Consider the following 27,563-nt stretch of genomic DNA (forward strand, 5'->3'; position numbering starts at 1 on the left):
GAATACGTGGCAGAGACGACCTCAGCAGAAGACCATCTTCACAACAAGGTAACAGCATGGCCCATTATGCAGACATCCGTCAGCCTCTTTGGCCAGAATTCTGGTCTGAGTGAACTCACAAACAAGTTGCACAGTGGCAGGGATGGAGGTTATGCCTGGAACTCAGCACATGGGGTTCCACTCAGGAAGGTTAACCAGATCCCTGGCACCTCTGAGTGTCCCACCTGCACACGATGCTGTCCCCTGTGGCATCAGCCAGCCACTTACTAACAGGTCATCGCTGGACCACTTGTACATGGAATCTTACTTTCTAAGGACAAATGTTTCCTCCAAACACACACTGACCTGGAAGTGGAGACAACAGGCAAACAAGTGGTCTTATGTGGAAGTTCAGCGTGGGTAGAGAGGTGTGTATGGATGCCCGTGGACACGACGTCAGTGGTGGTGCCTTTATGCTGCCCACCTAGCCAGGCTGGAACACTTTCCCTCAAATTCCCGTTCCCGGATGGCTCTGGGTCAGGACTGGCCACCAGCTGCTGGGACCCACTGCAGGTGGGCGAGGATGCCAGGCACCACTGCTTGCTCAGCCGCCACTGGTCCATGGGCTCTCCTCGCAGCTCCGCCTCCAGGGCCCGGCCAGGTGCGTGCGGCTCTGTGGAGGCTGTCCAGCCTCTCCTTCTGGGCCCCCGTGTCAGGAAGTGAGAGACAGGTGGGCTCCCATCATCCTTCCTCTCCCCTAGTCCTCCCCCAGCTTCCCTTGTGGATGGCCAGCCAACTCCACAGGCGTTTCGCTGGTTCCCACAACCACATCAGGTCTCATTCGTTACCCACGACACTCGTGATGGTTCTGCTTCTCTGATAAACTGCACCTGACCTGGGGCTCAACAGAGCTGCCCCAAAGCCAACCAGTAAGTGAAGGCGGGTGACCCTGGCCTGCGCTGGGACTCAGCTGGGCACCACCGTTCCTCCCGGGGAGCGGTCCTCACCCACAGTGGAGGTCCAACCACAGACATTTGATGGAAGCGCCCCAACTGCAGACTCGCTGTCTCCCAGCACAAGTCCCTGATTACTCCTTCTGGAATGAGTTCAACCAAAGGTTCCTGCCTGTCAGCAGCTGAGGAAGGGCTTCTCTGGAGAACAAGACATGACACACATGCTATGTGGGGCTCTGCCAACTGAAAAGAGCGAAAGGCCCCCCCAAAGTCAAACACAACTACTATCAGTTTCTAGCCTTGAAAGTGTGTTGGGGGAGGGGAAGGAAGGAGGGGAAGGCCGGAACCAAAGGTTCCGTACGCTGGGAAACAGCCTCAGAAATTTTTTTTCTTTATTCATTGTTAACAGAAAGAAAGGAACCCAATGAAGTTTTGAATTATATCAAACCATTTAATTTTTTGTGTTTTCTAATTCATTTATTATCTTCTGAAATAGTGGATACTTAGAAATCACCTGAATGCACTTCCCCCAAATAGTTCTAAAATGAATGAAAAGAAAATAGTTAACATACAGATCTCAAAACTCAGTTATTTCATAATCTTCTCATCAGACCTGTCCTTTCTCTCATTCAGAGCACAAATACCTATGGATATCCGGCTGAGTCTGCATTGGACTGTTCCGGAGAAAATTCAGAAAACGGGCAGGAATGTGCCAGGAAGGCCCTGGATTGCCAGGGCCTACGGTCCAGCTCCCTGGCTTCTGTCTGTCTGTCTTCAGGTCCAGAAAACATCCCGGGGCGGGGATTTCCTGTAACAACTGAGTTAGATTCCGCTTTGCTGAAATGGCTCTGCCTGTTTACTGGCAGCAGAGAGAAAGATCAGAAAAGTCCAAGTCTGTGTGAAGCAGAGACTTCAGGTGATGTTAAGACCTGAACGTGAAGGAGGGCGGCTCTGTAAACGACGGAGGAAGCGGGATGGGGGGCTGGGAAACGTGAACGCACGGGAAGCCTGTCCCCGGACAGCAGAGCACACCTTCACCCCCACATTACTCATCTTTCACCAGGAGAGCAAGTGGGCCTACCTCAGCCAACACAACTGCCACCCAACGTGAGACGAGCGCGCTGCCTGCCAGACCTCGGGGGGGAAGCAAAGCCCAAGGTCTAAAGGCAGATCCAGAGACAGTTATAGAAAGGTGTTCAACGTCAGCGCGTCCTTCTGTGCATGAGCATGAAAGCCCGCTGCCCACAAAGGGTCGCTTCTGAGAGTCGCTCTAACTTAGAGGGAAGGGAAGGAAAGGAAGGGAGAGAGAGAGAGAGAGAAAGGAGGAAGGGCGGAGAACGGAAGGGAGGAAGGGCCGAAGGGCTCTGCCCGAGACGCCCACACGTACTTACTTGCAGACACATATCCGCATTGTGGCACCATGACGCAGCCTGGGGGGACGTGCCCAGTCGGCGCAGAGGACCCAATGAAAACATACCTCAAAAACTCATTCCTTTTTGGCCAAAGGGAACACATTTCACTGGCTGATATGTGTTCCCATAGCAACGAGATTTCACTAATTGTGAGTCACAAGAAAGACAACAATCTGAATCACCAAAGGTACTTGGAAGACACCTTAGATGTTTCAAAGTATTTCCCTCTTCAGGTTCAGAATTTCCTGACCTCCCCATTTCCATGGTGTTGTGTAACGGCCCTATTCCCTTCACCCCAGACAAGGGGGTGGGCTCCCCAAGAGTCTGGCAAGCCGGGAGGCCTGCTCCGGCCGGTAGACCTGACACTCACTTGAGGTGATGTATTCCGGAGCTTTTCCGGGACTCAGGGGCACAGCTTCCTCGTAATAGCCTTCCGGGAGGGAGGACGTCGGTAAGGGCGGTGGCCCGCTGTCGGGTGGCTGAGCAAAAAGGGGAGAAACAACAGAGCACAACCATTAGAAGAAAATTCCGTATTTTCACCCCACAGATGTCAACTGGCAGCCTCCTCTTTCCTTTGTAAAGTCTCTGGCGAGAAAGAATATCATCCTACGAAGAGGTTCCGAAGCTCAGGTCCCGGCTGGATCCCTGCTGCCCGCCGCGGCCCCCGACCCTCAGCCCGGCCCGGCCACTCGCCACTCGGTCCTTGCCACGCGCTGGCGGTTGGCATCTCCCGCGAGCCCCAGGCAGGGGCGGCGGCACGCTCGCCCTCGCAGACCCCGCGCCCACACCCTGACCTCCCGCATCTCCAAGCCGGCCTTCTCCCAGGCCCACACCCCCGCAGTGGGGACCTCCGGGCGCAGGCCGGCTCAGATCTGCCCGCGCTCATCACAGAGGGAGCTCTAGTTCCACAGGGACTGAATACACGAGCGTGTTTGCCCACAGTCTCAGCAACCCCCTCCTGTGTGCCAGGGAAACTTTTTAAAAAAGAGAGAAAAAGAAGTCACCTATGAGCCAACCTCTTAAAGAGACTGGAAATGACTCTCCGGAAAAGGAATCTGCTCGTTACTCAGTGCGATCCTGTCACAATTCCTTGCCGAGCTCTGAGACGAGGCAGCTGGCTTTGAAGCCGTAACCTCAGAACACGTTGGAGCCGCAGCTCAGGACCATCCAAACTCTAGCCCACCCCGCTGAAGCACTGCACTCTCAAACGCTCCTGATGACTTAGGGCAGACCCACCTCTTCTTCCCAAGGACACTCACAGGTCTGCTGGCGACATCACTCACTGGTCCTCATGCCAACAGAAACAGCTGAGGGGCAGGAAAACCGACACCTGCCTGGCTCTGTCCTAAGCGCCTCTGCACTGGTTACAAGCTACATCAGTCAGTCCCTCGGGGGTCCTTCAGGTGGCTGTTCCATCACCTTATGTTTTACAGACACAGACGGTGAGGCTCAGCGTCTAAAACAGCCTGCTCAACACCAGGCGCTCGTCAACAGCTGGGGTTTTCAAGCACCAGGTCTGCCCATTACAGACCTCTTTCATACCCATGTTCCCTCTTCTCACTCTCTTCCTCTCTCGGAACTAGTGCACAGAGGCCTCAAACTGAAGATCCACTGAGTTCAGTTTCCAAGCGGAACACTGCTCCCAAGAAATCACAGAATGTGAAACCACCACGTTTCACGTAACTCAAGCCTGAATCCAAGAAGTCTTTTGTGAATGACTCATCACCGCTGTGCATTCAACCCACTCCTTCCTCTCGCCCGATGAGAAAGACGGTTTACTCAAGAGCATCTGCACAATGTCCCTTCACACACTTGAAGGCAGTTGTTTCCCTGCCCCCCAATCCCTGTTCCGAGATGAAATCCCTCCGGCCCCTTCACACGCCCTTTCACAGGCCGGCTTCCGCTCCTCCGGCCCCAATTTATCACTCGGTCTTTTGCACTAGAAACACCAATAAACTATGAGACCTGATTTCAGCAGAGAAAAATACCAGCTTAGAAAGTGGAATCACTTTCTGACTTTAATTATCTATACACCATGGCACATCCAGGTCCTGCCTTTCTAGTTACAGTGATTCAAATCTGTTAAGAGTAGCAGCCAAAAATGATATGATCTGACTTAAGGCAGTGAGGGTTCGTGTCCTGTTCTGCCATGTATCAGCAAACCCTCTTCCACTGACAGGAAGCTGGGAGCAGCACTCCACAGTGTACTCTAAACTCTCGGTGCTGCGGGCTAGCCCTTAGGAAGGTGCCCGCGCTGCTGAGGGGACTGAGGGCTGGAATGAAGGAATTTTCAGCAAAACAAAAACGTTGATAGTCTCAACTGCACAAATGGTTTCAGTCCCAACATCAAGGGTTTTGAGCAGGTGCTCTTCTTGGCAAAATAAAAGGTTTTGTCCAAATGGCACCCCATTCCATTCTGATCACTATTTAATTTGCATTCCACACAGCACTTGAGTAAACACTGGGAAATTATTCACACATATTTTCTAAAGTTTTCTCAAGTTTTATTTATACACAACCAAGAATGAGGGTCCGCGGGGCCGTGGCCTCTTCTCTTCCTTCTCTACCAGGAGGTGGGCTTCCACAGGAGAGGCAAAACAGGCCGACAGCAGGGTCAACAGGACACGGAAAAAATTCCATATAAAGCTACCACAGGAGTGACCCATGACACTAAGCTCCAAGATTTTCCAAAGACAAGGAAAAAAGGAACAAGATGGTTCACGTCCACTGAAAGAATCACATCAGATCTCACTGGTAAGTAAGTGGTTCTGTTGTTGAAATCACGGGCTTTAGTCTCGACTCTGCAACTCGTAAAATACCTAATTTTGTCCCGTAATCTCAAAGAATCTCATAATCCCATCTGTCAAACAGAGACAATGAAGTGGCTGTGAAAGCACTTTAGGAAGGATAAAATGTGATCAGCGGGCAAGGTGGAAAGGGCTGGGACCAAAACGTCACTGTTTCATAGAGACAGGAAGTGACATGGTGGTTCCCAGGGCTGGGGACTGGGGTGGAGTTGCTGTTTACTGGGGGCAGAGTTTCAGTCTGGAAAGATGACAAGTTCTGGAGATGGATCGTGGCGATGGTCACACACACTGTGCATGTACTTTATGCCACTAAAGTGGAAACTTAAAAATGGTTAAAATGTAAAGGTTATGTTACGTATATTTTACCAGGATAAAAACCAACCTTGCTGTTGTCTGTTGGCATAATAAGGCATCACATTTACATAAGGTCTGGCCTTAAAGTCTCAGAGACTGAGACTGCTATCCTCTACCCCATCTAGACATGATGGGACCCCCCGCCGTATAAATGACCAAATAAAAATATTTCTAGAAAGGGCCTTGATTGCGTATCATGCAAATGGTATAGAGCCCACAAAGGAGTCTATACCTGGCTCTTTTCTCTTGGCCAGGAAGACCCGAGAGCTCCCTAGCCTAGACTCATGGTAGCTCTGAAGCGGAGGAGGGGAGGAACAGCAGCACAGTCACCGACTGTCTCCATCAGACCCGGCTGGTGAGGCGACTGCTGGGGCGGGGGGCGGGGGGCGGCGGGGCGGCCAACGTCAACACAGATGGGACCCATTTCCGGATGAACCAGCCGCCTCTGCAAATGCTCTCTCAGCACTTGCCGCATACCAAGCGCCATCCCTCTGAGAGCCGCACAGCTCTCCTATGAGACAGAAACAGAAATCCGCCGGAAAGCACAGTCCTTCCCAGAAATGCTTTCATTATGCACACGCATGTTTGGGCCCACTCCAGTCTCCCCGGAAAGCGAGGGCACTGACGGGCTGTGACCGTGCCGCATGCCACCCGGCGCTTTCGGAGGTGAAGGGAAGTGTTGGATTCTGCGCAGCGTGCACCCGGACCCTGGGCCGCCGCCGCCTGGACTCCAAGGGCAAAACAGGAACGTTCACTACCCCCTTCGCGTACAGAAGCACCTTCCATATTACAAGACTGACTTGGCGCGCGGTCGTCGGCACTTTCTGTGATGCAGCGTGAAGAGCAAACAAGCAGAGGAACAGACGCCACCTTCAAAAGGTCAATGTTTAGTTTAAGAGATTGTCAAAATGAGGCACTGCCGACCGACAGGTATAAAGCTTCAGTTACACCAGATGCATAACTTTAGAGACACACCAGAAAAAAGAGGATGTCAAGGGATGGTTAATAATAACTGTACGAAGCACTGCTCAGCCCTAAAAGGGATAAAAAGGTGGAAGAGCAGTCACTTCTGAGATGCCGACACACCCAGCTGTGATAAACGGAGTATTCACTCAATACGTGCCGTTAATAAAAGAGTTAAAACTGCAATGGTGGTTCACATTTATGAGAAATAATACCTGGTTGGAGTACCCTACCTCTTACACCAAAAACAAATCCTCTTCCCCTCAGAACTGCCCTGATGATCATCCCGAACTGCTCTGAGGGCCCACAGGCCCCTTGTGGTTTAACCCCCGCAGGGTGTCCCAGCCTCACCTGCAGACGACCCACCCACCCATTGCACATGACCAGCCACCCGGAGGGCACTGCTCTCCTCCACTCCATCGGGTCTTTCTCAGGCCTGTGCCTTCACTTGTGGTGCGCCCTCCACCAGGCACAGCCTCTGACCCTCCCCATCCTCACTCCGCTATTAGCTAATTCTCCTGAAGGTCAACATGCCAACAGCAAATGACCACCTGGACAAAGGCCCACTCACCAAAGGCAGACAAGGTACTGAATGACAGGCCTCCTTGCTGAATAACGAACTCACTGAAAAACTAAGAAAGCACAGTGGACTGTCTTCAATCCACCTTCACTGACTCACTGAACTGATGGATGTCCTTCCCATCTGTAAAATGCCCTGACTGGCGTCCAAAACGCTAAACGTTTGTGGTCAAGGGGCTCCTCTCCATGGGGCCGAAAAGAGTGCCACCGGCCGAGTCTGCACACCTGCTAAGAGATACATGCTACTATATATAAAACAGATAAACAAGGTCCTACTGTGGAGCACAGGGAACTACATTCAACATCTTGTAATAACCTATAATGGAAAAGAATATGAAAAAGAATGTGTGTGTGTGTGTATAACTGAGTCACTTTTCTGCACACCTGAAACTAACACAACGTTGTAAGCCAACCATACGTCGATTAAAGAGACCTCAGTAATCTACCCCAAGGAACAGCGTGGCTTGGAGGCTTAGGGAAGACCCTCCTGACATCCATGTTTAGGCACCAGTAGGGAGAAATTACCCATTAGTCAAACTCCTACTCAAAAATGATTTGTTTAAACTCAACATACCTAAAGCACATGCACATCTCTTTAGAACTCCCCACCTAAACCAGCAATTCTCACGAACCAGCCGTCAGCTGTGACTCCCTCAGCGGGAGGGCCGCTCGTCCACCTGACAGCACGGCAGACTGCCGCCCTGCAGCCAGAGACGGGGCAGGGCACGAGTGGGGAGAGTGGAAGGCACAGGCAGAAGAGGGAGAGAAGGGAGGGAACGAGGAAGAAACCGCATCTGAGGAAAAGTCCAAAGAAATGGATTGACTATTCAGTGGTCAAATATAGTACAAAGCATTGACCATCCCAAAGTATTCTTTGTCTGAAATGGCACTGAGGCCGATATCCACTCCACCTGGCCCGGCACGTCGGGGACACGTATTTTAGTCCAGGCCAGATGGCTGGCACTCTGTGCAGCATTAAATTGGAGGCACGACATTCATATGACCACCCCCACCCTCTGACTGCCTCTAGATGTCTGCATCTCATCTGCATCTCACCTTCAATCTTGGAACGCCTTTCCCGACCTGAAATGAGGTGGTGAGGTACAAGGCACGGCATAGTAAGGCGTATCACAAAGTTGGTTTAGAAAGAAAAATGAAAGTAAACCAGAACATAAAAACCAGGACATTCATGAACTACTGATTTCTCATCTAGTTCTTTATCTTGTAGATATACAATATATCAGTAAATAGGATTAATACCACTGACATAGACTTCTGGGCTGTAATTCTTTATTATATCTATAAACATCAAATGAGATAATGAAAAAAAGCTAATCAAGTCATAGTTCCTACAACAAACACGATGATTTTTTTATTAAAACAACGAAAACAGTAATTCAAAAGAAGTTTATAAAGAAGGAAAAATATATAAAGTCCAAAAAAATTAAAACAGTACATAAAAATCTTATGCTCTCCACAGTGGAAAGAAAATGTATAAAACTAAAGAAAATGCAAATGTGGGCTATACATGTAATTTAAATTTTTCTAGTAGCCACAGAAATTGATGAAATTGATTTTACTAACACATTTTCTTTAACTCAATATATCCAAAATATAATTCACATGTTATCAACGTAAAACTTCCTGAGATCCTCTACATCCTCTTTCCCATAAGCCCCCGCATCCAGTGTGTACTTGAGGCGTACGGCACATCTCAGTTTGAGGCGGCCACACCGCAAGTGCTCCGTGGCCACCTGAGGCTGGTGGTCCCTGCCCTGGAGGCTCAAAGAAAACATGCCTGAATGAGAACAGCAACCTCCTGGGAAGAAGGGATATAGATGACTTTTTTTTTAGGTTTTTTTTTCAACCAACTTTCTACAGTGATCTTAGAAATGCAGTGTCTAAGGCCCCGTGCAGACCTAGCAGGTCCGAATGCTCGTTTTAACGAGCTCCCTGGAAGTCTGAGAAGCACCAGCCAGCACTGGCGGGGCTCACGGCACGCGAGGCACACACCCTAAGCACTCGAGGTGATACCAGCTCTTTCAATCCTCACACAGTCTCCCTAAGCACGTACGATTATTACACTCGCTTTAGAAATGAGGCCTCTCGGGCACAGAGTTCAAGGGACAGTCTGAAATTGTACAAGTAAGTGGCAGTGCTGGGACCTGGAAGTGGGCAGCCGTGCTCCCCAGTCTGCACCCCGGACCCTGCTGCCTCAGGAGATCCCAGCTCAGGGACAGCTTATAGCTCCTAACAAAGTCTTCTCGGATCCGTGAGTCACGGTGGCATCGGCTTTGCCGACACGCCTCCCCAAACAGTATCACTGAGAAAAGGCTGACTTGAAATCAAAAGAATAGGTTACACCTTTTGCCTTCCCCACTTACTATCCAACCTTGAGCACTAACGTATCTTCACTGAACCCACATTTCTTTTTCTGGAAAATGGATATACACACTATTCACATGTTTAGAGGCATTTTAGGGGTTCTTTGAGGTCAAGTTGTGAGGGTTAAATGAAATTATAAGTGAAAAATAGCAAACATGATCTGTGATAGGTGGTAGGAACCCGAGAAGTGCCAGTTTCCTTCTGTCCCCTCTAAAATGACGACTGGGTACATACTGGACCCAAGCCACACACCGGGGCCCCGGCAGGACAGAAACAAGTGAGATGTGGCCCTGCTCCCCGGCGGCTCTCCTCCTGGTACAGAGATAAGCGGATGACGCACACAGAAAGCCAGTATTAGAGAGCTCCTAAGTAGCTGATTTTGCTCTCATTTTGAATGAAAGTCTAATTTCCCTGAGCAAGCAAATCAGAAAACAGCAAAAGGCAGAAAAAGCTGAATGGTCTATGAAAAATGGCTTACGTGAGTATCACCAGATTGCAAAAATAGCAAAAGAACTCCAAAACAAATGTTGAATGCAGAAAATCAAATAAAACACACATTCCTGGACTATGTATATATTTTTCTTCTGGAAAAAAAAAGGGGGGGAAAGGATATTTAATCCCAGAAACAGCATGAACAATGAATGTTAAAGTTTCACACTAAGTTATTCAAGTTCAGAGTTAACCCAGAAAGAGGGGCAAGTCTCCACTATCATTGTTTTGCCTGCTGAATCATCTGATTTTTAAAAATCCGATTTAATTTGATTTCCACGGACATGCAGCTCCAGCAATTTTCAAAGAAACACCAGCCTCTGAAAGGAAGGCTGCATTTACAGCCTCCCACTTAGCTATTACTAGCAGCCCCAAAACCACAGTCAGTGTGTCTTGGGCAAAACGAGGCCTCCCTTCTCCCCGAACTGGGCTTCTATCACCTGCCCCTAGAACCGAAAGTGACCCAGGCATCCAGTGATTCTGTGAGGGTGAGACTTTAACTCACCAGCCACGGCTGCGGGATCTCTGGCAGAGGCATCTGGGGAGGGGCCGGCAGGCTGTTGGGGGTCTCCGGCTTTGCAGCATGATCTTTCACTTCAAAACCTGTATCAAGCGAAACCACAGAACCGGATGAGCAGGAGGAGGAGGACAGCGCCACTAGCGGCCATCACCTCCTCGGCCCACAATGAATACTCTGCAAACATTCATCTTCCCTAATTCTTTACAGCAATCCTGCAAGGTTGGTATTCTTCTCCATTCTGCAGGTGAGTATCTGTGGCTGAAAAAAACAGGTTAAAGAACTTAATTGAAACATTACCAGGTAGAAATAACGGAGCTGGCACCAAAGTCTACACTGTCCCCTCTGCGAGCAGCCTCTCAAAGGCAAGCTGCCTCGCAAGCTGCCTCTCCTGAACTGCTGCTCAGGTCAGAACTCACCCACGTACTAAGGGGGCAGGTGCCTTCCTGGGAATCAAAAGTCTGTATTAAGTACCCTCCTAAGGTCAGATGCTGTACCAGACTGCTTCACAGCCGACGTGCCTGATGTAAGCTCGTACCCTCAGGGTATCATGTTCAAGCTAGGAAGACACACATACATGCGGTGGACTCTCAGAAACCGTGGTGAGCGCTGTACCAGTGAAGGCAGGGAAGTATTATTTATATGCCAAGAGTTCACCTGGAAAGCCCCAGAAAAATGATCACTCAACAATGATCATCTACAACAGGTCCAGCACGATGCTACAGGCTGCGGGGAGAAAAAGCCCTGACCTGTGGCAGCTACAACAGACACCAGCAGTCTGGCAGAGGGCTGGAAACAATGAAAGAAAGAAAAGAGAGAGAGAGAGGGAGAGAAGGAAGGAAACAAATGGAAACTACCATCAAAACACTCAGTGGATGAGTTTTAAGTGTATAAAGAGCTGAAGAGAAAATTAGTGAACTGGAAAATAACAGTCACTACATCCAGAATGAAGTGTGGAGAGAAAGGGGGCAGAGGAAGAGGAAAAGGGAAATCGGGGAAAGAAAACAGCAACTCCTGAGGCCAGAGGCCCAAACTGCGGGGTGTTCAGACCGGCAGTCTGACGTGGCCGAGAGCCGGGTGCATGGGGCGGGGGGGGGGGGCTGAGAGAAGCGCCACCTCTAAAAACAAAGGCAATGGGAGGAAATAACCGCCAGCAGTTGCGGAGGGTCTGCGGTGTGCCAGGCACTGGAGGTGCTTCACAGCACGAGGTCACAGGCTGGGAGACGGGCAGAGACAGAAACAAAGGCAGTTTGACTTTACAGTAGACACGCGTGACCACACGTCATGAAGGGCCTCGTAGGCAGCCTGAGGGCCACGGTTCATCCATGGACAACGGTAGGTAACGAAAGAGTCCAGGCAGGGAAGCAGCAACGTCATTCAAAGGTGAACATTCCACCTCTGTCCCCCCTCCCACTGGCTCTCTCTAACCTACCGCCCCCAGAACACGATCCTCACCCTGCACGCCGTCTCAGCGACTGGTCCCACCATCCACCCAGGACCTCATGCAGCTCTCGTCCAGTCTGCTACTGGATCCTCAGCCCGCTGCGCGGACTGACGAGCGAGCTTTCTGGAACGCAAACCTATCTGTGTCGTATCATGGCCTCGTACACTGAAAACCAAAGAACTGTACGTTCAAATGGGGGAAGTGCACGGTGGGTGAATTACATCCCAATAAAGCTGTTTAAAATAAACCTCTACACCTCATCCAGCTGTCTCCTACCGAGCCTTCAAGACCCCCAGCCCCTCCCGCACTCTCCATATCTGCGCGGCTTGCGCTTCCCCTCTGAGGTGCCCGCCAGCGCGCTGAGGCTCTCCCCCAGCTATTCCGTCTTACATACTGTGCACGGAAGAGGGAACACAGAGGGCTTGAGGCTGCTGTCTTTACAAGGCCCTGCTGGCAAAGTGGTCCTTGGCTGGCATCTGGGAACGTGGATTTCAGAAGTGTCCCCACTGCTCCCTAATTGATGAGGTTGGTTGATTCTGCGTAGACTGAGCAAACAATATGATCTATGCCAAACACCTGCTGGGATGGTTAATTTTGTGTGTCAATTGGACTGGGCTCAGAGATGCTCAGAGAGCTGGCAGGACGTGATTGCTGGGTGTATCTGTGAGAATGTTTCTGGAAGAGATCAGCATGTGAATGGGTGAACTGAGTAAAGGGGCTGGCCCTCCCCACCGTTGGGGTGCATCATGCAATCTGTCGAAGGTCTGAATAGAAAAAGGCCAGGGAAAGGTGAACTCCCTCTCTCTGCTCAAGCCAGGACACCCATCCTCTGCCTTCCTCCTCGGACATTGGCGCCTTCAGTTCTCTGACCAGAGCGTACACCATCAGCCCCCCACCTGATTCTCAGGCCTTCAGACTGGGACTGAATTACACCACTGGCCTTCCTGGGTCTCCAGCTTGCAGGGAGCAGATCATGGGACTTCTCAGCTTCCATAAGCAGATGAACCAATCCCCAGAGTAAACCTCCTCTTATCTCTGTCCGCACCCCTCTATCCTGCTGGTTCTGCTTTTCTGGGGAACTCTGACTGGTAAACCTGCTTTTCTGGGAGTCTGGGACTTTGGCACATGCCAGGCTGAGGGTGCTATGTGACCAGCCCCCACTAAAGCCCTTCGGCACTGAGTCTCTGGTGAGCTTTCCTGAACAGAAACATCACACGCAGGCCACTGTGTTTTGTTGCTGAGGAAAGAGTGTGATCTGTGTGACCCTCCGGGGAGGCAGAGCAGAAGGAGGGCTGTCTGCGGGATCCTCCAGGCTTGGCCTGAGTCTCCTCCCCTATAAGCCTGGCTGTACATCCTTACCACCTCTGTAACAAATCTTGGGCATGAGAAAGTACAAGTACATGCTAGTGGATCTCCCAGTGTTGGGGTGCTCGTAGGGAGCCCCCCCAACACACCCACTATTCCATTGGATCCTTAAGGCTTTATCTTTCTAAACCCAGTGACAAACACAGTATGTGGCACCTCGTAAGGCCTTCAGCGACAACTGGATGAATGAAGAAGCTCATTCATGAGTACTTTTCAGAAAGACGGTAGAATCAAAGGTGGCGTAGAGGCAACAAGAGACCAGAAGAAGAGAAGGGAGAAGCCTGAAGGAGCCGCACCTTTGGATGACTGTATCCTCAGCAGGATGTCTGTGATAACTGCCTTCTTCTCCCGGACAGTTGATGTTAGATATTCGTGGTCCAGGAGTTCAAGAAAGAGACGAAGTTCAACTATTAACTCTTCCATTGCTGGAAACAAAGGAGAGAAGAAAGATGCGTGAGTGTTTCCACTGCTCTCTAACTGATGAGGTTGGTTGACCCCAATTTGCAAATGTCAAAATATGAATGCTAAATTGTATGCAAAGCATTTCTCTTTTAGCTTATGTTTGAATACTGTTTTCCAACATGAAAAACAAGATAGTTGAAACCAGGTCATCTAAAAGATTCATGCACCATCTCCTAGATAAACATGCCACTCTTTCCCTCGCTTTTGCTTTGAGGTGAGGATACCCAGCTGGGAGGCGCTCCAGAGCCAGGCTGCCGACAAACGGAGCCAAGACCTGAGGGCCTGATGTCATTGTCTGGTGTCAACTGCATGATATTAAATTTCAATGTCAAGAAGGAGGTGGGAGTTTAAAATGCCAAAGAGTTTTCAAATAACCACTAGGATGTGATTTCGGAAATTCAACACTCAACTCTCTGCTTTTGCAGGGCTGGCTCCCTCCCCAGGAAAACTGTGAGCATGTTTATCCAGTTACAACAAAGATGCGGGGTGGGTGTCAGGGAGGACTGTGACCTAAGTTCTGGTCCTGGAGTCCAACATGTCTTTTCTTTCTGGGATTACGGCAGCCCTTCCCTCTGACAGCCACGAGACTGGACTATGTAGCTGGTGTCAACAATTTTTACACATGGTATAAACCTCTGAGTGATGCCAAAACCCTTTCAGAGCGTCCACGAGGTCAAACTCGTCTCATGACACTATGATGTTATTCACCTTTTCTTGCACTAGTAGTGCAAATGAAAGGGTGATTAAACTGCTGGCATCTTAGCACCCATCAAAGCAGTGACACCAAACTACACTAGTGGCCACTGTATTCTTCACTTATATACTAGCAGTTAAAAAAAAATGAATAAAGTTTTAAATGCTACTTTCACTCGAGTGTCTTTGATGGAGCAGCACAAATCACTGCTGTGTCAGATCTCAGCCCTGGTGGCCCGCCGCCCTGACCGCAGCGTGGGGACGGGCGCGCGTGAGGCGCCTCCCCGGCCGGCGGAGAAGCGCGTGCTGCTGTCTGGGCGGCGAGTCGCGCTAGGCCCCCTTCTTCACGCAGCACGAAGAAGAGATGATAGGCGAGCTACAGTCACTCAGACCGGAGTCTGTGACCGACATTTTCTGAAGAACAAAGTAAGCTTATCCCGTCAAGGTAAAGAATGACAGCATTTGTTGCCAATGATAAAATTTGAACTTGCAAGTGAAAGTAAGAATTTTGAACACGTGTATCCACCACAAGGAGCCTGGTGGCTTCTCAACAGAGACTCCTGCAAGTGAGAAAAAGTGAGAAAGAAGATCTCCTGCTGCTGCGTGCCGCCGTGTGTCAGCATCTGGAGACCTGCACAGCTCGGGGAACCAAGACATCATAAAATCACACGCGGGTGAAGAGTGGTCTAATGCGCAAAATAAGCTGAAACATCCTAACGTAGCACAGAATGAAGTGGTCTCTGACCCAGCTTCAGAGCCCACATTACAACTCGCCTTGAACAAACTACTGCTTATTGAGTTTTGGTGTAGTATCAAAGGATATTCACAATACCTGAAAAGGCACTAAAATGCTCTCCTCTTCCGCGCACGTGTGTGTGTCAGGCCAGACTGTGTGCGCTTCCACTAAAACAATGTTTCACAACAATCTGCAGGCAGAAATGGACGTGAGACCCCAGCTCGCTTCCGTTAAGCCTGATACTGAAGAGCCTCGTATAAATATAAAACAATGCTACTCTTTCACGGATCATCTCGTTTTGGTAAATGCAGTTACATTTCATAAATATATTAATAAATCTCTTTAAAAATCTTTTTAAAGTTTTAAATTCTAATATAATAAATATCTACAGATATAACTACATTATAAAAGCACTTTGGGGTCCTCAATATATATTTTGAGACCAAAAAGTTCTAAGGAAAAAAGTTCAAGAAGCACTGGTCTATGAAACTCCTCAGCCTAATTTTCTACAAGGCTACAAGACCCTCCAGAGAAAGATTCTGAAGCCACCCTCCTTTAATTACCAAAGCTCTCATAATTCTAGACTAGTGGGCAGAGAAATGGCAAATGAGTTCAGAGGCAACATGGCGTAGGATGCTCCCTTTTCCTAACTGGGTAACTTCCGAAGCTTCCCTCTCTGAAATGAAGAGGCTTTGCTAAGTTAGCCTTTAAGATCTTTTTCATTAGTTTGACACAACATTGTAAAATGACTATAACTCAATTAAAAAATGTTAAATAAAATAAAGTAAAATAAAATCCAGAGCAGAGAAACCAGCAGAGCCAACTTAGACTTCTGACTTACGTAACAGTGAGATAATAAATTTGTTGTTTTAAGCTGAAAAAAAAAAAGATCTTTTTCATTAGGAAAACAATTTCTTGATGATTCTAAATAGAAAATAATCTCATCTATACTTTGAAGATGATGGGTGGCCAGCATTATTCATGATACTAGAAACAACTCAATGAGCATTGATGGATGAATGGATAAATGAAATGTAGTCCATCCACACAGTGGTATCTTATTCAGTCTGAAAAAGGAAGGAAGCTCTGACACCTGCTATGACACAGAGGAACCTTGAGGACATGATGCCGAGTGAAGTAAGCTAATCACAAAAGGCCAAATCCTGTATGATTCCACTTATACGAGGTCCCTAGAGGTGTCAAACTCATAGAGAAAGGAGGATGGTAGATGGCAGGTGCTGGGGTTGAGTGGACAGGGAGTTAGTGTTTGACGGGGACTGAGTTACAGTGGGGAAGATAAAAGTTCTGGAGGTGAGGTGGTGGTGATGGTTGCAGTACAATGTGAATGGACTTAATGACACTGAATTGTGTACACAGAAGGGTTTAAAACAGTAAAATTTATGCTACGTATCTTTCACCACCATAAAAACAGTATCAACCATGTCCCAAAAAGGGCTGCTAAAAGCTATAAGCAAAAATGTTTAAGATGTTTACGGGTCTATGTTAAACTCACAGTACCCATCCTCCCTCCTGATTCGTATACTCTATTATTAAATGCTTCTCTTGTAGCCAAATTATATTATCCTGCAGGATTCCACCTGGGTTCCACCTACAGCATCAAAATATCTGAAGAGAACCAAAGACTGCCATCTGTCCCAACTCATCCTAAGCCCGAGCTTCCCTTACAGAGTTCCCGCTGAGGTTTTGTGTAGGTCCCTCCAGGCCGGGTCCCTGCCTGGCCTGTACCCCCAGCTCAGAAAGCAGCCCCCTTAACCATTAGGTGGACTCTTGGCAGCCGTATGTGCACAACCAGGCCCTGCAGGCCACCCCCCGCTCCCACGTCATAATTAATTGGACCACCTTAACCCAAGCTGGTCAATCAGATTCTCTCTCCTGTATACACTGCCTGGAACCAGGAATGCTCAGTCAGTTGAGAGCTCTTGACCAGAAGACACGTGAACTCAGGAGCTACGGAGCCACCATGTTTAGGCACGTGTGTGCCAGTGGGTGAAAGTCACTAATGGAGAAAGAAAGAATAAAGTGAACACCCGGCGCACACAGAGATACACCCAGAGGGGAGCGGGGAAGCATCAGACAGACAGGGCACTGAGCAGACTCCTGAGACCTTCTTGGACTTTTTTCAGTTGCCTGTGAAACCGGGCCGCACTTGAGTTCCACAAGATACCTGCATCCTTCTAATAAGTTTTCATTTCATTGTTTATTAAGCTACAGTGTGGTTTTCGCCTGAAACTGCAACCAAAAGATAGATTCTCAAAGCGAAGCTCTTTGCACCTCAGACTGCAAAACATCCTCAAATTAGAGAGTTGTCATTGCTAGACAGGTCCCCCCTTTCCAGAATTTGCACAGACTAAACAAACCACATTTTACCTTAACAGTCCCTTCAAACTCATGCCTAGACTCACATCCCCTCTCTCCCAGCCTTCCCTAAGTCAATATCCCCAACAGGCTCCTCCCTACTAAAGTCTGAAATTACTGAATTCATTCATCTCATACCAGCTGTACTGATAACTGGGGGCTTAGTGACCTTAAGGTTTCTTTTTGCTTTTGTCTTTTTCTCAAAATAGCTAGTCAGCTGGTTAAGGGCAGGCACAAGGCTCTGCTGGTCTCTGACAGCTTCTAGCGCCTAGAGAACCTGTTACATAAAAGGCGTTGTCTAGGCATCTACACATGACACTATCTAATCCTCAAAATAATGCTGCGTAGACACAGTCGTCCCCATGTATGGGGGAATAAGAAGCCAGGGCCAGTTTGTTTGCTTTTCTTTAAGCAAATCCTTACACAGCAGTCAGAAGCATCAGGCACTGTTCCAGTCCCTTTACACGTATGACTTCATGTGTGTTCCCAACAACCCTATGAGGTAGAAGCTGGTCTTGTGCCCATTTTACAGGTGAAGAAACTGAGGCTCAGAGAGGTTGCCTACGGTTACTAAGTGAGCAAGTGGCTAAGTCTCTCCAGTTAATCAGTTGCTCACAGCCATCCCGCTAGAACATAACAAAGAATCTGAACACAGATCTGAGTCCAAAGGCCCTGCTTTGACCATTTTATGATAATTACTCCATGGATTATTTTCTGAGATAAGCCTGGCCTGGTGAGTGGCTGTGGCCAATTTTTTTTATGGGCAATAGAATGGTCAAATAAAACTAAGAACACTGGTCCCAGAAAAAATGAGGAAGATGAACAGGAAGTTTCTCCAGAGCCTACATCGTGCCTCCGAGAGCATTATGACCGTGTGCTGAGCTGTCCAGCTCCCCCATTGGACTGCCAATCCTGGTGTGAGGGACAGCTTTGTGGACATTGCTGGGTTCCTTCTGGTGCCCCACAGTATTCAACACTAACCATGGACTCAGCAAAAGCACGTTGAGGGAAAGGGGACCACCTCCCACAGCTCCCAGACAGGACGTCCAAAGGGTCCCCCTGGATGCCAAAGCAAGGAAGGAAGGAGAAGTTCTTGCAATCAATTTTCAGATTAACACTCTTACTATGAACATAGCTTTTCTCTTAAGATCTAAGGGTGGTCACCCACCAGAGCCCTAGGGATTTGCATATAAACGAAGCTCTTAGGAAACACCTACACCTAAGCAGAGTGTAGCATCATACAACTCAAGTCTGCAGGGCTTCCAGAAGGTCTGGGGAGCCCTCCGGAGCCATCGCGCTTCCTTACCACCTGTGAGCCGGCTCTCTGTAGGTCGGGCAAGCGATCAGAGGCCAGGCATTCAGCGTTTCCCTGGATGTATCCTGAACGGCCTTCTCCGTGTGCTCCCCAGGACCACCTGCCCAGTATCCAACTCTTCCACTGCCTGACCCACGCTCTCTCCTTCCGGCCGGAGGGGCTGCTTCTCCAGGGCCGAGTAAGACCTGCCCACCCATCTCTATTCCTCCCCGCCGCCAGCCAAGGCCGCCGTCACCACACAGGCTTTTCTACTTTCCCGGCAAAGCATTGTAGCCGCTGCAGCTCCTCACAGCTGTTTCCTGGAGTCCAGCCACCCCAAGTGCGCACCACGTGCCAGGCAATACGGGAGTGCCGCACGCACATCATGACTGACCTTCCCAGTAACCCTCGAGACAGGCACTATTTTCACCATTTGACAGATGGAGAAAGTGAGACTACGAAAGGTTACGTCCTTGCCTAAGGCCACATACTTAAAAATAACCAGAGTGGGAACCGTAACCAGGTCTGCTCGATTTCAACGTCTCTGCCTCTTGCACCATCACACTGCCTTTAAATTCTGCTCATGGAGGAAGAGGATGTTAATTCCTCACCATCTATGTTCAGATCACCTACTTCCCATGACACGGACAGGCTGTCCACACAACTATATCCTTCAAGGCCACTGCTCAAATGGTGCTTCACATCCCTACTGACAGTCCTGCATAAAAAACAGCATCTCACAACTGGAAAACAGCTGTAGATAACTCACCCAACTCTCTCAACTTACAGATGGGGAAACGGAGGCGCGGAGAATCAGAGACCTACCCGAGGGCATGGTCTATCGCACCTCTCCCATTGGTACACTACGAACACAGGCCAAAGGGATTTGCATTCAGAATAACAAGTAGTTATATTCGGACATACGAAATATTTTTGAGTGTATTATCTCACTTGATCCCCACAAGCACATTATCTTTGAGATTCAGAAATGCAAAGGGGCCGTGCACGTCAGCCAGCTGCGCAGGGACACACCCGAACCAAGGCTTCCTCCTCTGCTCAGCGCCCCGACCTGACGTCTGTTCGCCTGCTCCAGACAGAGCAGCAAAGTCACTGAACACAGACTGGGAGCAGGACACGGAAATAAATCGCTAACTTTCAGAAAAAAATATGTTTTCCCAAATGCCCACACCACACACAGATCTGGCCACAGAAGCTGCAATTCCCAAAGCAACAAGGAAAGCACCGGAGGCACTGCTGGACACACGCCACGCACTGAGAGGCGCGGCTCCCTCGGCCTCGCAAGAGGCTTCCTGGTCGGCGGCTCTGCTCTCGCCGACCTGCCGAGGGCTGTCTTCCCTGGATCCAAATAAAGGGGGAAGAAGTGAGTACAGAGTAGATGGGGCTGCAGACAGAGAACTCAAGAGAACACACAGTCTTATGTGGCCAACCCTCTGCCACTTCAGGTAAATCCCTATGCAGGTGTGCCAGCCAGTTGACTTATTTTGACATTAAAAAAATGGGTGGTGATTTCTGGGACCAAGAAGCCACTTCACAGGAATCGTGCTCACTGTAACGCCTCAGTCACAGAATGTGAAAGTTAAAAGGGACCCCGAGTCCCCGAGTGCCTTTATTTCCTGCGGGAGGGGACTGAGGCCCCGAGAGCAAGGGACCTGCTGTCGCGCGGCGTCTGGTACAAGAGCCGGAATCAGGAGCCAGCGACCTGCCACTGGGTGGCATGCCTGTTATGCAGGGAACTGCTGACCTGACGCAGCTCCTCTGGAGCGAGGACAGAATCCCTAGGCCCTCCTGCGGTTTCTCAGGATGCTAAACCACTCTGCGTGAACACATCCGACAAACAGCAAGAAAAAATCCTACTATAATTGGCTCTAAGGAAATACAGGTAATTACCCTGAGATGTCCTGCCTCAATTTTGGAAAAGGCAGGGACAAGGTCATGTATTCATGTCACTCCATGTGCACATGTGTGGCCCCTGCGTGTTCTCCTCAGTCCCCAGGCTTTGGTCATGTGTAAAACACCGAGTGCTGTTTGCATTCTCAGTTACAGCCAAGTGACTTCACAGAGCCAGGATGGCTGCTGGCGGTCTGTTTATTTCATATGTTTAACCAAGATGCTTCCCAAACAGCTCTTGCCTTCAAACTTCTAACCTCGTGCAGAAGCTCCCAGAAACTCCACCTGACTAATTCCACTACCTAGTCTCTATCCCCCCACCCACTCCCCAGGGCTCCCCACAGACCACCCAGCTCCAGCTGACCCCCAACTTGCCAGCCTCCACCTGGCCTTCTCACTTGCAGTCCCTTGGCAGCTCCTGTCCACCTCAGCCAGGCTGCCTTCCCTGCCAGGCACCCCAACCGGGATCACCTCCCTGACTCTCCTCACCCCTCCACCTCGCACCCCAAATGCAGCCAGTCTTCCCAGTTGTGTGAGCTTGGAAAAGCGGGTAGCTCTCCCAAATTCTGTCCTCCTTAAAATGAGATGATTATTGTGTACGTCAGTATTGTAGTGAGGATGCAATGAGCTGATACACACAGTGGCAAGCGTTTTGCAGACAGCAGCTATTACCATTACTTTAGCACATGCTCGTCTTCTTAGAACTTCACTTTAAGGCTTAGGATCCGTAAAAACGGCAAGTGGACACAACCCACAGACTTCTTATCTTCTAAAACTATGAAGTCCTTAAATACCTACTCCCAACTCAAGAAAAGTCATGAAAGACTATTCTGTACAACTCTATGCAAATACACTTGAAACTAGGTAAAATAGATAATTTCACAGAAAAGAATACAATTTACCAAACAGTTATAGAAAGCTTACGCAGGCCAATTTCATAGAGAAAGCAAAGAAAGTTAACAAAAATTATCCTCACCAAAAAAGCACCAGACCCAGATGGTTTTACAGGGGAATTGTGCCAAATTTTAAACATCAAGGCTACTCCATAAATTACTCCAGAGAACAGAAACAGATACGCAATTTTCCAATTCTTTCTTTTTTACAAGTAGGTATTAAAATGATGCCTAAACCTGACAGAGACAGCACAAAAAGAAAACCAAAGGCCAATCTTACTTACAAGTATCAATGCAAAAATTCTAAATAAAATACTAGCAAACAGAAACCAACACAAGTTGTTAATACACACATGACCACATGAAGCTCATCCCAGGAAGGCAAGGATGACTCAAAACATAAGAAAATCTACTAATTCACCATACTAATAGATCTAATGTGAAGATCATATGATTCTCCCCACAAATGATGAAAAAGCCTTCCAGAAAACTCAGTACCCATTCCCAACATTTTTAGGGCAATAAAATGGGAATTGATGCACACTTCTTTAGTTTGATGAAATACATGCACTGTTACAGGCTGAATGCTTGTGTCCCCTCTGCCAATTCTGTTGAAACCTAACCCCCAACATGATGGTGTTAGGAGGTGGGGCCTTTGGGAGGTGATCAGGACATGAAGGTGGAGCCCCATGAATAGGATTTGTGCCCTTACAAAAGAGGCCCAAGAAAGTGTGCTCGCTCCCTCTACCGTGTGAGGATATACTGAAAAGTCAACCATCTGCAACCCAGAAAGGACCTTCAGCAGAACCTGACCTTGGCCATCCAACCTCTAAAATTATGAGAAACACATTTCTGTCGTTTATAAGCCACCCTGTTTGTGGTATTTGGTTACAGCAGCCCAAACAAAGGCATTAACATAAAACAAAAACAGCATCTTAATGACGAAACACTTTAGGCCTTCCCAGAAAGGTCACAAACAAGTCAAGGAAGCCCATTTTCTCTACCACTATGAACGCTGCATTGGCAGCGTCAGCCATGGCGATTAGAAACTTAAGAGTAGAAAAGAAAATAATCTCTATTTGCAGCGATATGAAAAAATACCTAGAAAACCCAAGAGATCAATGACTAAACTACCATAAAAATTTAATTATGTAGGATATACAAAAACTACTGCTTTTGCATTTGGTTTTTATACCAAACAATAAACAGTTGGAAGATACAATGGAAGAGAAAATTCCATTTAAAAAAGCAATTTAAAAAGTAAAATGTTTAAAATAATTTAGAAAGAAATGTGTAAAACTTACATAAGAAACATTTTAAGACACTCATGAAAGACAAAGAGGTAAACTTGAACAAACAGAAAATGCTCCTTGCCTTTGGACAGAACAACTTAATGTCAGAAAAATGTCAGCTCTCTCCAAGTTAACAGGCATGTTTAATGCAAGCCCAATGCAAGCGCAATAAATATACAACAAATTTTATTTTGTGTCTCAAACTAGACAAACTGATTCTAAGGTTCATAGGGAAAAATAAGGGATATGTAAGGGCAACAAAGTAATGTAAAGGTTCCATCACTTAAATGGTCTAATAATGACACATAAACTCCCAGTCAGATAAGAGGACAGAAGAGAAAGTCCAGAAGTAGACCCAAATAAATGTAGAAATATAGCCTATGATACAGACAGAGTCTCAAATCAATGGGAAAAGATGGACCTCTTAATAATTGCGGTCAGGACTACTGGGTAGCCATTTGGGGTAGGGAGGAGATAAAATTAAATACTTACATCATACACCAGAAAAAACTACAAAGATACTTGAGAATCTAAATGTGAAGAAACGAAACCTTTCAAATCCTAGAAAAAATAGTAGGCAAATTCCTTTATACCCTTGGTATGGGAAAAGATTTTCTAACCATGACGCAAAATCAGATGTAAAAGAAAAGACTAACCGATGAGACGATGTGAAAATAAAAGAAGGAGCTCGTAGGATAAGGATGAACTACAGACTTCATCTCCTCAGCGGCCCTGCACAGAACTCATATGGACAGTGCGCCCCATAAACTCCTGGGGGGGCAACTGAGAAGTCCTAGCCCACCAAGCAGCCGCTCTTCACACTGACTGTCTCCAGAGGTGGGGGCCCCCTCCTCAAACACAGGCAGGACCCTGGAGAGGTGGCTTCCCGAAACGCCGTCTCATCCCCTCACTGAGGACCACTGGGCTACACCTGAGGCTCCTGAGAACATTGCCCTTGTCCCCTGCAGTCTTCTTTTCAATGACTTTCCTGACCTTGTATCAGACTCTTAACTAGCCCTGCTTCTTCCAGACCCACCTCTTCCCACTCCCCGCCTGCAGCTCTTCTGAGTGACTCAGTTTCCTGCAGACATCAGCCCTGAGCAGCCCTGTCTCGCCCCTAACACGCACCCCTCCCTGCACACCTCTTACCTATTTACCCTTCGAGACCCCAGCCCACCCGCATCGCAGTTCTCGCATCACGCTGTAATCATGGGTGAGTGTCTCTCCCTCCACAAGTCGGCAGGTAGTCTCAAGTAAGGGACCACCTTTGACTTCTCTCTGTCCCTAGAATGCTGAGCACATGCCTGACATGGAAACACAAGATAGATCAATTCACTTGTTTGTTTCTAGATGTCCGTAGCAGACAAAATTCCTGAGCTTTGTTTTGAAGAGAAAGTTGCAGAGAAAAATACCACGGTCTGTCCTCTCACAGTTAGTAACCGTGTCTCCTGTGATATTCTTAGAACATGCGCGTCAAAAGTGCCAAGAGAGTGGTTCTGACCAGTCCATTTTCTCAAACAGCTGGATCGTCACCTGATCAGCACCCTTCTCTGCTGAGACTGCGGGGACCCCATTCACAAGTGGCTTAGGGGAGACAGAACCCGTGTGGCACCGAAGCAAAGGGGCCAGTACTCAGGCACAGCACTTGCATATTTTCCCTTATAGGGTTACAGTTAAGACGCTCCCAGATACTTCCCCAGGCCTCTGCAGATAGCCTGCGCGGGCTGCCTAAAGGCTGGTCTGAGAAATCTCAGAAAAACCAGCAGAGCTTTAGATGCTGCCTGCTTGGAAAGTTTCCCTCAGCTAGACTACGTCTAAAACTCCTTAAAACTCCAGATGACTGTTATTTGAATCACCCGATGATGACTCTGAGTCCCGACCACTGGACTTCTTTGATTTCCCCTGCCCTCACCTCTAACGTGAGGATCCTAACAGTTCTGTGCCCAGAAGACAGAGATTCCAGAAACCGCTGTGACAAAAAGCCTCTGATTCAGGGAAGTCAATCAGTGCTAGTTTAATTTGAATTTGAAAAGACAGAGTAAACAAGGTCTCTACTTATCCTGGGGTCTGAACGGAACTTACAACAATCACGCCTTGGTTTCGGCATGGACTCTGAATCTTTAAAAGACGTATCAATATCCCGAAGGAAAGTCTGTATTTGTGCGTATATAAATATTCTGAGTCCTTACACAGAGCCAGCAAGAAGTCCCCAAAGGAACCGGTATAAAAATCCACAGAACACATTCTTTCTGGAAATTATCGTGGTTCTTAAAGGTCAGATTAACACACGGATGGATAAGGTGAGCCTTAATAGAAGTACCCTGCTATTGTTCTCTAGGAAGCGAGAGACGAAGTCTAGATCTGGACGTGTTTTTTATTAGTCACAATAATATGTGCAACCTGACAAAACAGCACAGGACCCAGACTTCCTGCTTCTGAGGCTGGTATAAGGAAACCTGACACAAACCAAGCTAGTCGCTAGCAATAAATTTTTTTTTAATTGAAGTATAGTCAGTCACAATGTGTCCATTTCTGGTGTACAGCATAATGTTTCAGGCATACATATATTTGTTTTCATATTCTTTTTCATTATAGGTTACTATAAGATATTAAATATAGTTCCCTATACTATACAGTAGAAACTTGTTGTTTATCAATTTTTATATATAGTAGTTAATATTCGAAAATCTCGAACCCTCAATTTATTCCTCCCCACCCACTTTACCCCCAGTAATCATAAGACTGTTTACTATGTCTGTGAGTCTGTTTTTGTTTTGTAGATGAGTAATAATTTTAAATATGATATTAAGAGCATATACTTTATTCCACTTACACCAACCAGTTCAATTTAATTCAGTAATAAGTTGTTAAATGTGACCACATTTAAGACACTATACTCAGTATCTTCAAAGGCCCGTCTCTGACACCCAGCGCTTCACGATCTAGAGCTGGATAGACACTGGGACTCACAGAACTATTATTCTACGGCAGACAGAGTCACAGGCTTTCAGAAGCAGTGGCATTGATGGGGCTCCGTTTCTGAAAAGATGATCTGTCTGGCAACAGCACTAAGGATGAACTGGTGTCCTGAGAGGCTGGAGCAGGAAGAGGCATTGACTCAGTCACGACAACAGGAGGCATGCAGCAATAGGAGGATGGGAAAGAAAAATGCAAATTTCTGCTCTATTTATTGTAAAATATCTTAAATATGTACTAAAAAAACTTGCAAAAATACCTGAGGACCTAACTGTGGGGTATACAACCAAAACAGATATGATCTTACATTCACATTAGACAAATAGTATGCAAATAAATAAAAACAGCCAGAAATTGCAATGGATACTATGAGAAAAGTATTCACCAACAATTTTATGTCAAAGCTTCTAGCTCCAAATCCCTACTTCATCTCTGAGGTCTTCTGCTTTTAAGAACAGTTCTGTATTCACAAGAGCCAAAAGGTGGAAATAACACAAGTGTCCATGGATAGATGAAGGAATAAATGAAATGAGACCCATCCACACAATGAAATAAGATTCAGCCTTAAAAAGGAAGGAAGTTCTGACACCTGCTACGACATGGGTGGACCTTGCGGACATCATGCTAGGTTAAATACGCCAGACACAAAGGGACAAATGCTGTAGGATTCCACTTCTGTGAGGTCCCCAGAGCGGTCAGACTCCTAGAGACAGAAAGTAGAATGGTGGGTGCCTGGGGCTGGGGGAGGGGAGAGGGGCTTGTTGTTTAATGGGGACAGTTTCAGTTTAGGAAGATGCAAAAGTCCCAGAGACTGATGGGGGTGATGGTTGCATAACAATATGAATGTATTTAATGCCACTGAACTGTATACTTCAAAATGGTTAAAATGGTAAATTTTATATTATATATATTTTACCAAAATTAAAAAACAAAAAAAGAACGGCTTATAAACACACAAGGGCTCCCAAGCACCCACTGAATAGTTTCAACCTTGTTCAGCAGCAGACCTGTTGTCAGCCTGGCCCCAACGTCCTTACAAGCTCATCACCTGCCTCACTCCCCTCTCGTGTTTCAGCATGGCCTCGTCCAGCTACTACTTGTTTTCAGAACATTCCTCGTGTTCCTGCCTGACCTTAGTGTGCAGTTTATGAAACACGCTTGCCCCAGCACGCATCTTCTCTGCCAGCCAAGATCTCCCCAGGTGTAACCAATGCCACCTCCTCTGCAGGGTGTTCCCAAAGCAACTCATTGGAGAGCGGTGCCCCTCGTCTGTCTACTTATTTGTCAATTTCTCTACAAAACAGTAAACTCCTTAACTAGCACGGGACAACTGAAAAGTGAAAGAAAGAAAAAAAGCCAGTACTATTTATAATAACATCAAAATATATGAAATACTTAAGGATAAATTTAACAAAATACGTGAAAGGCCTATAAACTGACAACTATGATTGCAGACAAAATTTAGTGAAGATCTAAATACCATAGTTATCGATTGTGAGGTTCTCCCCCAAAAGTCATCTTATAGATTCAACACAGTCCCAGTCAAGATGACAGCAGTACTTTTTTTTTTTTTTTTGGCAAAACTGCATTGACAGGCTGATCATAAAATATATGAAGATGAAACAAATAAGAATGTCCAGATGCTGAGGAGAAAAAAGAACAATGTTGGAGGGCCCAAATCACCTA

The 27,563-nt window shown here is 47.5% G+C and overlaps 1 protein-coding gene across 4 annotated transcripts in view; it reads right to left on the minus strand.

Moving 5' to 3' along the window:
• Nucleotides 1–27,563, minus strand: part of AFAP1 (actin filament associated protein 1) — a 135,466-nt gene that overhangs the window by 66,010 nt on the left and 41,893 nt on the right. For 3 of the 4 annotated variants that reach the window (XM_074350853.1, XM_074350862.1, XM_074350869.1), the window contains exons 2-4: nucleotides 13,544–13,672; nucleotides 10,427–10,524; nucleotides 2,715–2,823 (exon numbers count right to left, since the gene is read on the minus strand). In XM_074350853.1, coding sequence (XP_074206954.1) covers nucleotides 2,715–2,823; nucleotides 10,427–10,524; nucleotides 13,544–13,670 — 334 coding nt within the window. In that variant the 5' untranslated portion in view covers nucleotides 13,671–13,672. Of the gene's footprint in view, nucleotides 1–2,714; nucleotides 2,824–10,426; nucleotides 10,525–13,543; nucleotides 13,673–27,563 lie in introns of those variants that run through there. The other variant, XM_074350872.1, reaches the window with a different exon arrangement.

Source organism: Camelus bactrianus, chromosome 2 (genome assembly GCF_048773025.1).
Source record: "Camelus bactrianus isolate YW-2024 breed Bactrian camel chromosome 2, ASM4877302v1, whole genome shotgun sequence".
Lineage (NCBI taxonomy): Eukaryota > Metazoa > Chordata > Mammalia > Artiodactyla > Camelidae > Camelus > Camelus bactrianus.